The sequence below is a fragment of the Neopelma chrysocephalum genome, unplaced genomic scaffold (assembly GCF_003984885.1).
Source record: "Neopelma chrysocephalum unplaced genomic scaffold, ASM398488v2 Primary Assembly neopelma1_62, whole genome shotgun sequence".
Taxonomy (NCBI): Eukaryota; Metazoa; Chordata; class Aves; order Passeriformes; family Pipridae; genus Neopelma; species Neopelma chrysocephalum.
In genome coordinates, this window is record NW_020897719.1 from 4,980,793 (window position 1) to 4,998,927 (window position 18,135).

General features: G+C 37.8%; 1 protein-coding gene across 1 annotated transcript in view; it reads right to left on the minus strand.

Annotated features, from left to right (window-relative positions):
- Positions 1–18,135, minus strand: part of CNTN1 (contactin 1) — a 259,467-nt gene that overhangs the window by 12,377 nt on the left and 228,955 nt on the right. The window contains exons 20-23 of the mRNA XM_027682199.1: positions 16,531–16,634; positions 9,863–10,049; positions 8,277–8,389; positions 6,996–7,152 (exon numbers count right to left, since the gene is read on the minus strand). Coding sequence (XP_027538000.1) covers positions 6,996–7,152; positions 8,277–8,389; positions 9,863–10,049; positions 16,531–16,634 — 561 coding nt within the window. The remainder of the gene's footprint in view (positions 1–6,995; positions 7,153–8,276; positions 8,390–9,862; positions 10,050–16,530; positions 16,635–18,135) is intronic.

Genomic DNA, 18,135 nt, shown 5'->3' on the forward strand with positions numbered 1-18,135 from the left:
TTTTTGGTATGTTGCTATATTTAAGCATAGGAGAGTTAAATAACGCTCTTTTGGATTTTTCCATCTTCTTCTAATGACAGAATACAATGAATATAAAATAGCAAGTATTTTGTTTCATAAAAGGGAAGGAGTATAGTGTTCCTGTGTTGGCGTAATAAAAAACCTGAAAGTACCTGTATGATGTATCTCAAACACTGGATAAATTAATTGGAAAGTATAGTTCAGCCAAACTGAACCTGAATGTCAAACCTTTAGCTGAAACACTGGCAATCAAAAGCTTTCTAAAGTTTTAAAAAAAAGTATTTCAGACTTCACAGTGAACCAAAATTTAGTTTTCATCTTCTCCTTAAACATTTTAAAAGTCATGATTGTTTGGCAGGTAACATCTAAACTGCTGAAAACAGTAAAGAAAGTATTTAAGGCTTTTGGAAGTAGCACTAATCGTTTGTCCATTGGCTAAATATTATTCAGGCATTTCACAGTACACTTTCTTGAAGCTGAAGTATAAGGTCAGCTGCAACGAGTCTGACCAAAGACCTGTTGAGCTCAATTCCAACAGTGGTCTGTAATGGATGCAGTGAAAAGGAAAAAAATCATGGCATGCAGAATTTGATTTTCTTTTCATATTTTTTTCCACTGTGTCGGATTAGCTCCTGAGCTACCTTGTAGCTTCTGTTCAGTAGCTCCTGAGTCAAAGGCTCAGGACTATAGGGCATAGTTTTAAGTAAGAGCTGATAAACCAGCCTTTTTTTATAAATTTGTCCCCCCAAATGTCCTGTTACAGGAAGTTCCACAATTTAAATCTGTGTCATGTAGAAGAGTATTTGATAGTTTTCAATCTGCCTGCTAATTTTACTAGATTACAGTCATAATGTGAAGGAAAGTGAATAATCTTTTCCTACTTACCTCTTCCTATTGTTCATGACTGCCTTACTAGCCATCCTTACTCCAGCTGAAGACTCCTTGCCTTTTTCACATGGCTCACCCAGAATTCCCTCCAGAACTGCATTACCCTCACAGTGTCTCTACTGTCTGAGATCCAACAAGAATGTGTCTTCCATGACAGTCACAACTTTCTATAGCATTCTTGCAAGCTTGGAGATAGCCAGCAAAATCTCCAACAGGTAACAAGTTGCATGTAACAAGGTGTATGCAGTTGCCATAGAATTTGGTGGGTTTTTGCTAATGTTAAAAGGCACTGCAGAGTTCTCCTGATTTCAACTGACCATGCAATAGCCATTGATAAGGATTTTGCAGGCAGTTCCCAAGCTCACACAGACAGACATGTGGCCTGTCAGACAGAAGATAAAAGCAGGAGGAAGGTACACAATCTTTTTAAAGACATTAGCCTTTTTTTTTCTGTTTTCTGATGTATAGGAACTACAGATTCCTGTCTTGTCAGTATTCTCTAATAAAGAGTAACCTATTCTGCTATTGTTTTTGTGATACTGTTTTCTTATAAGCCTCTGTTGTGTTCTAAATCCATGTATGTACACATCCAATTTCTAGCTATAGGGCCTGTCAACCATCACAGCACAGTTTACTTACATGCATTAGGGCTAAAAATGAAATTTTACTGTATTCAAACTTTCTGTATCCAGGCTTTCCATTATAAATAAACATAAATGACAAAATAAACACCATTGGGATTATCACAGGATAATGCAGACTAAGAAAACATAACTAGATATGAAAACATTTCCACAATCTGTCCAACTGTTGAGTTCAAACAGAAGAAAAAGAGAAAAAATTGAAATTAAGGAGAATATGGCTTTTCAAGAAAATGCTTGTTATAACACCAAATATGCTGTAATGAATGGAATTGTCAAGCCTTATTCATCAAAGTAAGGCTTGGAAGGAGGCAGTACCGATAAATCACAACTGTGATAAAATGGAATGTGACAATGAAGGAAAATCAGGAGAAAAACAAGAGAACAAAGTATGTTGATTTAGGCAGATTTAGGTACCAGGTTAGAGGGTATTCTGAGTATTTTCTCCCTAATTTTCTACATAATTTTTGAGTAATGAGACAACATCAAATGCATTGTGAAATTACTGTTCTTTTAGAGAAGATGCTCTTTTGGAAATGTACTTTTAGTTTAGTAGAAACTTTTTGCTGCATTCTGGTCACAGTTGCATAAAAAGATCCAAGATGATTAACAGAGAACTGTCACGCCAGTTAGACAGATGATTGTTTTCATCAGTATTTATGATTTTACCTGTATTCTCCTCCTCTTATACAACTGCCTTTGCAACAGATGGACATTTTCAAGTCATATTTGATTATGTCACACGAAAAGTGAATGATCACCTGACTCACTTGATACTAAGGAAAGCAGTAAACATTTATGTCCCCTTCAAATACTAACTGAAAAAATTAAAAGATAAAATGATTTAAATAATTGTATAATTTACTAAAGGCAAAAATTTTGCATTGTCCTTTGAAAAAGCTATTATTCAAGATAAATACTTTTTCAGGATCCTAAAACACGCCTCTGGCAAATGAAATTCATATGTGTATATATATGTGTGCAGTGAATACAAGAAGCCATAATTCTGCACTCCTGCTATAAGCATATACAATACATAAATTATTCTTTGTCCATGTCACTATTTAAACTGAGACATTACCCTGATTTCATCTTTGAAGATTAAGGTGTATGGTATTTTCCTTTTTTTTCCCAATTTTTTCCCAAATGAGAAGTAACCACCCCCTCTCTCCCTCCCTGGATGAAATTTTAAAATTTGAGAGCTTGATTGTGTTTTTCCTTACTTTGCCATAAATTAATTGCACTGAGGCCAGTGTAGTAACACAAGTGAAGTAAAAAAGAAACAAGAACCATATGGTTTTAGTTTCTACTGATTGCAAGATTGCCTTGATTATGCTAATATTAGTAATATGGAAAAGTACTGCAATCTGAAAAGCATGCAAAACACAAAAATACCCCTCAGCCTTTAATATATTTCAAAGAAAACAGATAAGACTATTATTAACCATTGAAACAGACTTCTTTGGTTAAACAAGTAGTTCCAACTTTATCTGGCTGTGGTAACTCAAGAATGAATTTTAAATTGCGTAGCTCATTAATTTACTATAATGGACTTGATAAATATCCCCAAACTCCTAATTTTACCACAGGCACTGGCCAATAAAATGTAACAGTTCATGACTGTATTTTATGCTGATTATAGCTATTTGCTGAAATGCAGCTGGGCATATATACAGAGAGTGAGTTTATGATAAGAACTTATATTTCAAGATTAAATATATTCCAAGAAATATGCATGAGATATCTGTGTTTGGTAAACTTCCTTTATATAATTCTCAGCTAAAAATGTGTATCTGGTAGGAAGCTGAATGGTTATATTAGAGCAAAGTAGCTGCAGGATGTTTGCCTCCACCTTTTGCAAGTGACTGTGTTTTCTGTGAGGAGGAAAAAGAAAATATAAAAGGAAGTTTTTCCCTTAAACAAGGGATTGAGTTTGAATTAACATCTAGTTTCTTTCACATTTGACTTTCAAATGTAATTAAGTTAGTTGAGATGTCCTATAGTTTTAATACCTTAAAGATCTCAGGGCCAGTTAGGGTTCCTAAATCTGAAATGTAGGCCAAAAGCGGTCTTCTGGTGTCCTGTCTGGCCTCCACCTGCCTATCCAGAAGATCTCAAGTCCCCTGTAGATCGTGTCATGGCTGCCAGAATTGTGTTTATTGCCCCTGGCAATCTGGGGCATCTCAAATGCTACAGGCTTTAACATTCTGAATTACACCCTAGATGACAACCAATTATAAAGGGAGTTTAGACACCTAACTCAGCTGTGATATGGAGATTACTTTGGATTTGATACCCCATGAACAGCAGGAAAACACCAATCTGGATAACACATGGGTTTTCTGGACATTCCTTTCTCTGAAGTGCATCCTTCCAGTTTGCTTAAGATCTGGTCATTCCTGGTCAGCATACAGGCTATTTTGAACCTCTGCCCTAGCTGTTTAATTCTCCCCATTCACATATGCAGGAAATTAACTAGGTTTGCAAACCCTGGAATCATATGCTTCAAGGTCAGGTAAGGTATTGTTCCCCTCTGAATTTGGTAAAATGCCTTATATTTTGCCTTAGCTATTGTTTACATCTCTCTGTAAATATGTAACTTCCATTTTGGTCAGCTGACCCCAAAACACACATTCCTGTGAAACTACATCTTCTCTTCTTTGGAATTCTCTGAGAAAAATCATCATTACTTAAAAGCTTTTCATCACTCTATCATTCTTTTGGGGCAACTGTTCTAAACCCTGAAGCGCTACTGGAAAATTTCCTTAAGAATAAAAATTAGCAGACATAATTTGCCACGTGTAGGCATTAAAACTACGCTTTGTTCTGCTTTTTGGAAAAAGCATGCGTTGAGCCTAGAAATTGCCTGAAATTCTTGCCCGATTTTCTGTATACTATGTATTCCGAAGAGATTACCCTGCCTTTTGTTTCCTTTTCTATCTTTACTGAACTGAATCCAGGGAATGCTGCCTTTATCTATGTCACCAGAGGCACTGTCCCTCTCTGTTCAGCTGCTGTATGGTAGAATTTGTGGATGAAAATTTGTCTGCAGTGTGGAAGACAGATCAATACAAAACTCTGTGAAACTCTTGCATTTTTAGGGTGCTAACTCTCTCAGCGGTGCTAATTCTGTACGTGCATGCTTAGGACAGGTCACACTGGAAAGACTGATCAGTTTGGGCTTAACATTGTACTGACATGACGGTTCTGCTTCCAGTCTGGGAAGTAACCTACCTGCTGTAGCCTATAGGGTCTTTACATCACATTCATGACAGGTTCTAATACATGTATGATACAAAGATACCTAGGACATGTCCTAAAGATAGCAGTTGCCTCAAATTTTTTGCAGCTTATAAAACATGCCAAGAGTGATTGCCAGAGTGTATGATAATATCCACAATGTATTTTTTAATGTGGTTGACTTAGTACCCCAAAACATTCTCATAAAATATGGTGGACAAAATTAACATGTATGCTAAATTGATTAAGAATTCAGTCACTGGCAGACTTTAACACACAATTATTGAAGAATGGTCACTGAATTTCTAGTGCAATTGCACAGTGAACAGCAGTAGACTGAAGTCAATCCAATATTTTTCATCAAAACCAGAAGTAAACACCCAAGGAACCAAAATGGCAAAGTAGTGACAATAACACATTTCTAAAAATTCAGACAGCATGGGAACTTAAGCCATTCAAACCAACTGTCCTTAGTAATAGTCACATGCAAAATTATACACCAAGGAAAAAAGAGACATGACACTGTCGTGGTACAGATAAAGATGAGGCACTGTATCCTGGAAAGCAAGGATTGCAAGATGGATTTAGAGTTGGTGTTGGATAAACAAGATGAACACCATTTATTGCCCAGTGCAAGGCAACAGATGGCTAATGAAAGCCTTTCATGAATAATGCTGGGAGAAGTTAAGTGTAGGAAGGCAAGACTATCTCTGCAGACAGCAGAGTTGAAACAGTGCATATAGTTATAGTGTCTACAGTCCTAAAAGAAGTCTCAGAAGCTGGAGAGGTGAAGAAAAGAGCTGCAGAAATTATTTAAAACCTGAAGAAAATGTTATGGAGAAATTCAAGGCTCTTGTTTAATGTCTATTGAGCATTTGATTAATATCATTGGCTTGTATATATACATTTCTTAATGGGAAGAATGTATCAGACACAACTTTAATCTAACAAAAGTTATAAAAGGAAACAATGGCCAGACCTCCAAACCAGATAAATGCAGATAATAAAATTAGGTAAAAAAATTAAATCAGTGCAGGAACAGAACAAAGATGCAAAGACGCTTCATACAAACAAAAATGATGATACCCATGAGTTCACACTAAGTGATACAAACTGTAGATATTATTGAAAACCTGCAGATGGGAGGTCTACTCCTTTAGTAATGGGCAGCTTCTCTCACAGTACAGATAATACAGCATAGGCATTGCTTTTTTTATTTTTTATTTTTTTTAAAAAGCCACAATAACGGTTGCATTGCTTGCGTGAAAAGAATATTGTTGATGTTTAATCCTTACTATTCCCCAAATTAATTTTTTTTTAATTAAAAAGACAAGAATACAATGCAAGTGTTCGAGCCATAACCTTGAAAAGACACTATCCAAGTCCTTGAAGTCTATTCAGAATATGTTCTACTTCATACCTTGCAACAAACGTGGGTAGAGCCCTTCCCAAATCTTCGTTCGCGAAGCCTAGCCATCAACTGAACTTCATACACTGTGCGCCAAGGCACACTACCACTTAAAAACCAAAAATAACAGGAAAGAGATGTGGAGACCATGTCTGAGCTAGTATTTAGAGTCAACATTGAGCATAATTTGAATCATCCTAAGCCATGCTCCCTTCTCTTCTTTACCAGTCATCCAGACCACTCTGAAGTTGAGCATGTTGAGTTTCTCATTGCTTATTTATCAGTTTTCTGTCACAGATCCCTTTTTCACTGAAAAGTGGAACTTCCCCAGCAAGTGGTCTATGGATCACTGTGTACCACTCCTTTTCTCTATTACTTTTGTCTTAGTGGCACTTGACAAAGGAATGAGATACAGAGGCAACAGGTACTAGGAACTATAGGGTTATTGCAAGCTGACTCCTAGATCCTGAGGCCTGCACCATGTAGTTATCCTTGTAAGATACTACTAGAAGTGGCAGCCTAACCAGGGGCATTAGTATAAGCAGTCTGATATTTGGAAAATTGGCAGTGCTTCCAGGATTGAGCTGGACTGCTACTGAAGTGTTCTGTGTATGCTATGAGTCCTGAGAAATGTTTTAAGATAAGCTCCTATTCTCAGTACAGTCACCGCTGAAGGGCTACCTCTCAAATTTTGGATGTGAATGGTGTGCCCATCTCTTGACAGCGTGCAAGACAAAAATATTCAGTCCAATATTTCCAAGGATTGTGGGATAGAAGAAGGGATGTTATCTACTCACCTGAAATTTTTATTTGAGCTACTTCTCCATCTCCTCCTTCACTGTGTGCTCGGACCTCAACGACATATTCACCGTCACTGGGGACTGGGACCTCTATCGTGTGCTTTCCAGTTGAAAACAACTTGCCTTCGTGTTGTCCATCTGGCCTATAAAGTACCTAGGAAAGTCATAGTAAGTATAGTTATTGAAATGCTACATTTCCATGAAGACACAGTTATGTATGTACAGTGTACAGTCCATGAAAAAGTATTAAGTTTTTATTTATATATGAAGCCTATGTATATATTTCTCAAAACTTAGTGGTTGATACTACTTTTTCCATTTATCCACAGGGAGAATCTAGATAGGATGTTTCTTCATTGTTTTCTCTGTTACAAAATTATGCCACCTTTTGAAAAATAATTTCAGTGCTTATACTCAAAATAAGCAATTAAACGATGGAGGATAATAATGCAGGGTGGCAAAGAGCATCAAACAAAAATATGAGAATGCAGTTGGGTTTTCTGACATAAAATTTGTAACAATTAAAAAAAAATGAAACAATTATAAACTTTATTAACTATCAATGATGTCAAACTATCGCAAATGTGATGGTATACGTCTTGTGGGACCTCAAGAAAAGATCCCAATTCCTTCTGGAATAATCTCTGTGAAACATAATTCCCAGGAAAGAGTTCAGCTTGTCAAGCACATTTGTGCACTTAGAACATGATACTAATTTTCTTACTGTCAAGCAAGCAGCAAAATGAAACAGGAATTAATATTTGAAGCTTTCTATATGCCCTACAGTTATACAAGTATATACACTTGCTCCAGTTACAAGTAACTGCATCTAGCGACATTAAAGGTCCCTTCCCTTACTCCACCTTTAAAGACCTCATGTTCCAGGAACTGTAGCTCCCATGGAGATCGGAAAGGAGAGCTGAAACAATGCACGCTGGTATAAGGACAAACTATAAAGCATCCAACTTTTTTAAGCATTATTTTAAGCCAATAGACAATAAATGTGATCACACGGGAAATGAGGTTGCTGCAGTCACTGCTACGAACCTTCCCATAATATGGCTTACCACTCAAATGAATTTCAGTGCCCCAATGTTTTCTCATAATATTGACTAAGCCCACTGGCTTTGCCCTAAGCCTACTGTATGGCTGTGATTGCTGAGCAATCTTAAGCATTCAAGTATGTTTAAGTCTGATTAGGTACAAAGATTTGCACAGTCTACAAAATGCACCACATGTAGCATAAACAAAGACAAAAAATATTTTCAGATATCATACTTTGTATCCTTCAACTGCAGACTCATTAGACATTGACTTCACGTGATCCCAGGTGATGATGTACCTTGAACCAGATCTTACGGAACTGATAATTCTTGGACGTTGGCTGGGAGCTGAAAAGCAACATATGTGTAATGTAAACTTAAGTGAGATTTCATAAATGCTCAATGACGTTGTTATTAAGAAAGGTAAAAACCTAAAAAGGGAAATCAGGATGACATTTATATGAGCAAGGGATAGTCTCCTTCCTGGAATGAACTGCTACAGCTCTAAGCAGGCAATTTTGGATGGCTTGTGCAGTGGCTGCTTTGTGGGTTTGCCTTTCTATTTTGCAAGAATAGAAGTGGCCAACATTACCCTTCACCATGTTGCTGGCCATGTGTATTTACTGGCATGCAACTATGTTCCAAACCTCCCAGAAATGTGGCTTAGGTGATATTTATTCACTGAGATTAAATATTAAATTAATTATTTATAGGCCTTTCTACAGCATTTAACTCAGTTCTGTAGAAATAGAAGTACCCCACTGCAGAAACCACTAATTATAATTCACACAATAAGCTTATAAAATGGACCCTTATTCAACACAAATGAACCCTGTAGGTGAAACATGCACAATACTCTATTTACTGACAGAAATCATGAAATTAGTTGTACGTATTTTTAGCCCATGTAAGTGCATTTTAAATATACAAGACATATTTCTTACATTGCTCAGTCAATGCTAGTACTAGGTATCATAACCAAGTCAGGAGCAATATTCAGAAACCTGTTACAGTATGCAAATTCTAGGGTGTGATTCAGATTGTCCATTTTTCAAGGATGCCTGATCCTGCTCCTCCACTGTTAATGAAAATGGCAGTTGGTCACATTCTAATCTTCAGAATCCTTCTTGCTACTGACTGAACAGAAAGACAGAGTACACCTGCCTAAGTAATTGCTGGTTTCAGCTGTTCATCATTTGGAATATCATGTCCAGCTTTGGGATCCCCAGTACTAGAAAGACACTGGTAATCTGGGGTGAGGCTATCAACCTGGTGGGGAGCTGGAGCACTTGACATGCGAAGGGAGGTTGAGAGAGTTGGGCTTATCCACCCTGGAGAAGAGACTGCTTTGGAGGAGACCTAAGAGTCCCTTATCCTTACCAGGGAGGTTATCAAGAAGGATCAAGGCTCATCAAAACGGTAGGGAAAAAGGATGACTAACAAAAAGGCTAAAATTTGATTTAAAAGAGTCTTAGACTAGATGCTCAGAAAAAGTCGGGCAGTGGAAAAAGTTTCTCAGAGAGGTTGTGCGGTCTCTATCCCTGGAAGTTTTCAAGATCCAGCTGAATAAATCCCTGAGCAACCTGATCTGAGCCTGTAGCTGACCCTCCTATGAGCCTATAATCTCAGCCTCTTTACTGCCTTTTGTAAGATATCCACGCTGTACACGGCAACAAAAGAGAGGAAGGAGAACCTTAGCAGAAATTTTCAGACAAAGAACCAATACCATACAAAGGGAGAACATTCAATATATGAATCAGAAGCCATGTTTGAAAACATGATGGACATGATTACACTTAACCTAGTGTTCCATTTACTTACGTGCTTTCCTGGTAACAACATCGATGGTGCTGCTGGGAGGTCCATAGCCTGCACTATTGAAGGCAGAAACATCTACATGGTAGCGAGTATTAGGCTTCAGGTTTTCCAGTTTAGTTGAATATTCCTGATTGCTCACTTGTACCCGCTGTGCAGCTGCTTCTTTATCATGAGCAGCCCAGTAACGAATCTGTAAGCAAGCAAATTGAAGGATTAAATTTAACATATTCAGTCACAAAGAAATGTTATAAAAATGTATGTACTCCTATATTGCATACTCTGGTAACAAGTGAGCTAAAAAAAATTTAACAGCAACAGCATGGAATTCCTTCTATAGGCTGCAATTTTAACCAAGTTGTGTATACGCATAAAGAAACAGAAACAAATGCAGATTTTATTATGAAAACTTTTCTCACAGTGGTCTAACTTGTTCTTAGCTAAGTCACTAGAAGTCTGGGAGACGGATAACGCCTTCAGAGAACAAGACTATTTTCTTCTTGCTCTTTTGTTTGCACATTTTACTCTGGACTTTAATATTGTTTTCCTACACTAGGAGAGACTAAACTCTGCAAATGTTTTCAGAGTATTTTGTTTAGAATGTCTTAGAAATTTAGCCCTCTTGTACTTCTATCTAGGGAATGCACAGTATTCAGTCATGTTAGCTGTATGTGTAGGTCTGGATACATGTACTTTAACAAATTTTCTCAAGTTCTTTGACTAAATTCAATCAGATTTCATAGTACAATATGACATTTGTCAAAGTAGGTGAAAAAGAACCTGAAAATGCTTAAACTTGAAACATCTTAAAATCCAAAGGCAATTAAGAGTACATAGAAATTCTGTGAGTTTTTTTTATCCCCAAGAACTTATTCCATCCTTTTTTAATTCATTACGCATTGCAAAGCACCACTTTAAAACAGAGTAATTCCTATGGAGTGATGCCATTCCATCACATACACAGTCTTATTCTGTATGGCCTTGTGAGATGCAAATGAGAGTGGAACACTGTCAGTCTCTGGGTTTTGTCTGGTTTATAACCATTTACATGAGACTAAATTACTGCACCAACCTGAAAGAGTGGAAAGCCATGCCCATTACATTTTGGGTTTGAGCATTTTAATTCTAAGCATTTTGGCTCAGCTTCTGCCTATCTTCATAATGACTTTTGAGTATGCTACATGACAGACTTTTAAAATTTTTTAGAAGTAAGTTAATGTTGTTGGTAAATTCAGGCTCTAGGAAAAATCTTGCTTTGTAAGATTTTACTGGTGACATTAGGTATCCTGTCATTTTTCCTTTTAAATAGCAAATGCTTTAATCTTCCATTCTGCTGACATTAGTTGCCCTTGGAACCTTCCTTTAAGGAACAGGTTAGAAGAGCTGACAGTTTGTCAAGATGTTAATATCACAGTTCTCCTCTTTACAAGTTATGGGTACAATCCTCGTTTGGTGAGGCTTTATTTTCCTCTGTTCACATTTAAATTACAATATTTAATACAAATATTTCTTTATTTTACCTTTTGCTGTGTCTGAATGAGGAGAGAGGCAGTAGGTGATTTAGTAGGGGATTTCTCTTCACCTGCTTCAAATGTCTTTGAAAATGAGAACATCCAGTATCACTACTCAGAGGTTACTCTCATCTAAATACTTCTTGTAGTTGGTTTCTTGTCATTATTTGTTGCCTCAGTCTTTCCCACCAGTGCTACAAGTTCCTCATACTCTGATTATTATAAACGTGACAACATCTTCATGGCTTTTGTCACTCTTTCACGGTGCACAGAGAATCACGTTGTATCTGCAGACCAAACTGGCTTTGCTTTTTGAATTCAGCATGTATACCTGACTTTCAGGTACAAACGAGTAATTTTTAGTTTTATAAATGTATGTCCTGCATACTGCTTTGGAATTTTAATCCACTAGCATCCTAAACATCAGTGTACTGTAATTTAGGCACTCACACTCATGAAATTCCCACTTATAAAGGTGGCTATTTTCCTGAGTCAACAGCCTTTGCCCCAAATGAGTGAGGACTGTGCATCCAATCCATCGTGCAGGCTTCTCCAGCTTGATGAATGGTTTCAAACTGGCACGGATCTGAAACTGTCACAGTCATTTCAGCTGAAGGTCTGATTATGATCTTAAAACCAGAATTTCTTTTACATAATTAACAACCTGTTGTAGATAAGCTGCTGTTGTTGAATGTAACCAGCTGTACACCATAACCTGTAAAATATAATTGGCTGACTCAAGTTTGAGTGGTTGAGTACATCAGGAGCTAAAGGACATCATGTCTATCTCCGTCTCCAAGTTCAAACAAGTTTCTAGCCTTCAGCAAGGGGGTGTCTCCAAAGTTCTAGGTGGCCGAAAGTTTATTAACCATGACAGGACCAATGGTAGCTTTGTTGTTGATATTAACTGTCCACTGAAGACTAATTAAGTACCTTTTAGTATGATCTATTATGTTAATTAAGTACCTGCTTTACCTAAAGATGGAAAACACACTTTATGTGAAACTTTTATTAGTCATGTGGCATACATTGGAAGCCTTCAAATTCCTCTGACTTGCAAAGCTTTTTACAATCCTAATGTTCTTTTGCATTACAGTGATGCTAAGGGTGTAATATACAAGTAACATACAGCATCAAGCAAGACAAGAGAGAACAATGAATGAAAATATAAATTGCTTCACTGAGAGCATAATACATTTCAGGCAGAAGTAATATAATTTAAACATTAAATTAAATTTAAATCCCTAATACTATTGTTCTTGGCTGCAATGTCGTAGACTTTACTCCTATAGTGTGTGAGCTGTGTCATGCACATAGAAAGTTCTTCTTTAATACACAGTCATATTTAATACATAGTCATATTTACATATTTGGAAAAGAAAAAAGATGAAGATTACTTCCCTAACAGCTAAGAAAAAGTACTGACTTCTGTAGCGGTGAATCTACCTTGTATGTGAAGCTGTGGTTTGAGTGTGTTTCAAAATGGCTTTTTGTGGTCCCTGTGCTGGCTCGTGCTTTCTTCTTCCCAAAATCCCCCATGGCCAGTTCTTATCTCTGTCTCAGGAATGTCCTGAGAAGATATCAAGAAGTCTTCTCATTGGACCTTTTAACCCCTTCCTGCGATTGGGTATCCTGTAAGCCCCCTGACCCCGTAATTGGTCACTCTGTGAATCCTCCAAAACCCTATAAATGTAACTGCCTAATCAAAAAATGCTCTCTCGCCTCCTCTCCAAGTCCCGTGTGCTGTCTGTGGCTGCCATGGGACCGTGTGGGTGGGGGGAGGGGTGAGCACCTAACCCCTCCATGCGTCCAGGACCCTGAAGAAACCCCTGGAGCTGGAGTAACCCCTTCCCTATCCACCTCAAGCCTTCGGAAATGGAACCCCACAATGGGAGGAATGCACCCAGAGACTTCTTCATACTATTCCTACATTTCTTACTTTATATTTAAATAATTTCAAATTGTCTTGAAATAACTTGGAATTGTCTTTCACTTTCTTGCCTTTGGGGAAATGATATCTAGAATCAAATGCCCCATTGCTTCAAGAAGTCACATTTCCCCATTTAAATGAGTAGCCCCTCTCCCTTTTTGTTAAATAGCTTAGATAGTAGCCCCAGACAGTCTGCTTTTTCCTGGTGCTCTGCATTTACTTTGTTAGGCAATCAGTCTCCGGAGGACACAGAAGGGTATTTAACCAGAGCTCTAAAGTATTTGTGGGAAATAAGCCAATAGTGATCTCTGTGAAGGAATGCCTTAGCCATCATGAATTGGTGCAGCCCTCTGCTGACATCGGGGAAAAAACTGTCTTTCATGGTCCTCTCCTCTATTCAAGCTTTAATATACTGAAATACATCAGAAGCTGTTTCTGCATCATGAAACAACAGCTCCCATACTCATGAAAGTTTTACATTGGAAGGACATAAAAATAGACTTTACTCACATTAAGAAAGAATGCTAATAGCATATTTCAGTCAACAAGAGACAATGATGGTGAGTAGCGATAACTTTGTTTAATAAAATAAGCCTATATCTATTGCATAGAAGCAGCAGGAAATACGGATAGTGTCTCTGGTACTGCATGCACTGAAGAGCTGTGGCTTTTATTTTAGCAGGCTATTGTAAAAACTCATAAATCTTAAAATCTTTATATGGATGGAGATAGTTTTCATACTTTATCTCTTTTTTAAGTGTGAGCTGAGGATACTCCTCTGTAATGGCAAAATGTATCAGCTCACACTCACCACCATGAGGGCAGTCATCCTGACAGTATGCGTTAGTGTCAAGAAAATCTGACTCTTCCTGGTGTGAGAAGTGTTGTCTCACAGGTGAAATACCTTCAGGTACTTTGCTCAGGGTACTCCCACCTCGTAAACTCTAGCATTCAAAAAGTCAATTATGCAATCTTCAGGTAATAATAAAGACCAGAAAGAAACTGAGGTGTTCTGGTGAGTGGTGTTTTTTGTTAACCTGAGCAGTAATTAAAAAAATAACTATTGTAATACTTACTGATGTCAATATACACAGAATCTTCCAGAGATAGTCACTGGAATTTTATAAATGCAGTTTAAGTGCTCCTTCCACCACAGCTTGTATTGCAATGCTATTACAGAATGTCCAAAGGAGGGCAATGAAGATATTTAAGGGCCTTAAGGGGAAGCTGTATGAGGAGTGGCTGAGGTCACTTGGTCTGTTCAGCCTGGAGAAGAGGAGAGACCTCATTGCAGTTTACAACTTCCTCGTCAGGGGAAGTGGAGGGGCAGGTACTGATCTGTTCTCTGTGGTGACCAGTGACAGGACCTGAGGGAATGACCTGAATTTGTGTCGGGGGAGGTTTAGGTTGGATACAGAAAGAGGTTCTTCACACAGAGGGTGGCTGGGCGCATGGTCTGACTCTTGGAGACCGTTCTGTGCAGGGCCAGGAGTTGGACTCGATGATTCCTATGGGTTCCTTCCAACTCGGCATATTCTGTGAACATCACAAAAGCTATCGGCGGCCCTGACCTTCCAGAACAGCCCTCTCTATTTTTGGCGTGTCCTACAGCTCCTTCAGGACTGATGGGAGAACATAGGAATTTCTTTTCATTTTCAGTGGAGAAGCACAGGCTTGCCTTCTACTGCTTTCATCTCTTACTATAATGAGACTGGTGATTGCTCAGGGGAAGAAGATCTTTGAATTAACACCTTAGTGAGCACATTTCTTTACAAGTTATTCTCTTTCTAGTCAAAAGATCTTCTACATTTTTTTCTGATGTTTTTCCTTTTTTTTCGTATCAACTGTTCCATGCATTCTGGTCTTTCTGACTGAATCCTCTCCCCTCCCTTCATGTCCCCTGTCAGCAACTCACATGGCTTTATGTAAAAAAAGGTACAATTTAAAAAAAAATGGCCAAATGTGGGTTGCCTACGGGGATGGCCTCCCACCATGTTCTTTCCCCATTTATCCTTAACCCTCTTGCCTTCCTACCCCATTCCCTACTACAACTCTCAAAATCCACTATCATGATCTATCACAGCTGTAATCCCAACTCTCCCAGCTCTCTCCACATTCCCACAGGTCTGCCAGTGTGTGCCTGCTGAGTGTGTGTTCTGGTTATTCTGGGTGTGCAGGCTTCAAGCCCAATTTCTGTGCAGACTGTCCAGCTCAGGAGTGCACAGGGCTGTTGCTACAGGGCTGTCTCTGTTGAGCTCACATATTTGAGCACTCCACCCAGCTCTCAGCTATGACCATCAATTAGTCTATCCTATTCTAGAAGAGCAATCCTTACGAAACACTAAAACAGTGGGCTACTTTAGTAAATTACAAGTTAACAATGATATTAGTGTCTTAATTTCAAACCTCAGTGTCCTCTGGTCGTAAGTTTTAAACCTAATGTCTGTACTGTATAAAATCAAGCTTTACATGGGACACTATATGCCAGTTCCTATAGAGGTCTTCTCTATAATCTTGTTACGTATTCCAAAAGTATTACATAAATCTCATGGAGACAGAAACAGAGATCAGGAAACATGAAACCAAGTACTACTAACTTAAAACTGGGTTCCTACTACGTGGCCATTTCTGGTTGCACCTACCCTGCAGTCGTCATCTCTGTAGAAGGACAAGAACAATTTTTACCAGTAGTACCACTTAGATGGACCAGATAAACATGCCCTGAAGCCCTTTTTGAGGTGGAGAATAAAAACAATGAAGAAAACATTACCGTCTTGCACAATAGCAGTGTCCATGTTATACTGGATTCTGGGCACTTGTCATGTAGTCCCACTTACTATAGGGTTTGTGGGTGAAATTAATAACTGCTGATAATTTAAGTGGGCCATCATTTATTTCCAATTTTATGTATGTGTTGACAATTACACCCAGAATTTAATTTCAATATGTTTTGAGAAGTTAGAGATGGGCATTCAATTACATAACATAGACAAGATTCTTTTATGAAATAATGGTACCCTATACCAGTTGAACAGTGAGAACACACATTTCTTAATATGTTTTAGTAATGAAGTACATAACACCAAAAATAATCTGCTTCTCAGAATGCAAAATCTGCACAGAAAACACCAATTAAAGAAACCTAAGAGACAGAATGCTAGAGTAGGAATTATTCTTGGATTTAACTACAGAAACGAAATTAATAAGATATACAGTATCACTTCTAAACTCACCTGATATCCTTCCACAGATTTATCAGAAACATGGTGCCAAGAAACAGACATTTCAGAAGATGACAAAACTTTTACACTCACATCTGTAGGTATTTCAGTTGGAGCTGGAAGATGAAACATATGTTAAATATCCAATCTGATCCTGTGAATTGTTATACTTGCTTACTGGGGCTCTTCTCACTTCAGTATTTTATATTATTTTCTTGGTATCAGTGAGCTAAGTGTTAGTCTTTAATCTGGTTTTACTTGAGTAAACTTCAAATCCAGTGATGATCTGTATGGAAAATGACTCTATAAAAACAAAGCAATGATCCTGTTGCTTGGCTCAGATTATGAATTTTTATGCTTCAACAGATTCCATGATGAAATTAGTGTGAACTGAAAACAGGCTTTGGTAAATAGAATGAAGCATCCAGTGATCTTTTACTAAATGGGACAGCAGATCCCAGATTACATACATCAGATTTTTTAAGTTAGTTACACACAAATACTGATGTATGTCACCTAATCATGATGATGCAAACTTTTTATGAGCGCAGATACTAGATATAATGCTGTCCAGTCGCAGACAGAAACTTGAACATAAGTGTGAAATGATCCAAAGCACCCTTCTATCAGGCATACATCACACAGTAGATTTTGTTTGTGTTTTTAGTTCTGGACAGCAGCCAATGCACAGCACAGACCATTATAATGTGATACACCTTTATTCAGGGCCTAGAATCTAGAATATTAAGTTCTAGTTTCATTATAAGAAGCTGTTATTTCACTGCTTGCTTACATTTTAAGTAAGATAAGGAATTTAAAAAGGCATAAACTTAGCAATGTCTAAGAGTTTTCCAAGCTAAGAGCAGTTCTCTGTCACAAATCTTTTGAAACAAGTTGCAACAGATGGGCATGGCAGCCCTAGCTGAGAAAAGCTTTCATATACTTAATCTTCCAACTGGGCATCCAGTCAACTATGCATCAAAACAGCCACTGTTAAGAAAAAAATCAGTTACATCTCTCATGAAAAGTATCCTAGGTAACTAAATAATCTTATATGCAAAGTTACCTTTCATAATTGTCTTTCAATGGCTGTTAATAATGCAAATGTCTAATTAAAAAATTATACATTATTGCAAAATTGTTTTCACAATGACAGGAATTTAGATAAGCAAGAGGCCTGTGCACTCATTACCAGCAATCATTACTCACTACTAGCAATGGCAGGTATGACTAGTAGTTGTCAGACATGGAACTTGGCTGAGAACACATGGGAACACAGAAATTCCCTAGTCACTAAAGTTAATAACGCTGCCAACAGTTATAACTAGACAGATGTAGATCTATTGTAAAATACACAACTTAGTGGAAAAATTGTCACTATATTTATGTATGTATGTATATTTATAAATGAAGAGAAGGACAACTCTAAACCCAGGCAGATGGAGCTCGATCAGCCCTTAAGGCCATCCATCTAAGAGAAGGTCACTCTAATTAAACCTACGTCCTGAGGACCTTGCTGCCACCGTCCAAGCTTGCTCGGCCCTGGCAGATGAACCTTAGGATTAAAGGGTGGGTTCAGTTCAGCGCATACTGTGTCTCACCTAAAAATCACTGGTC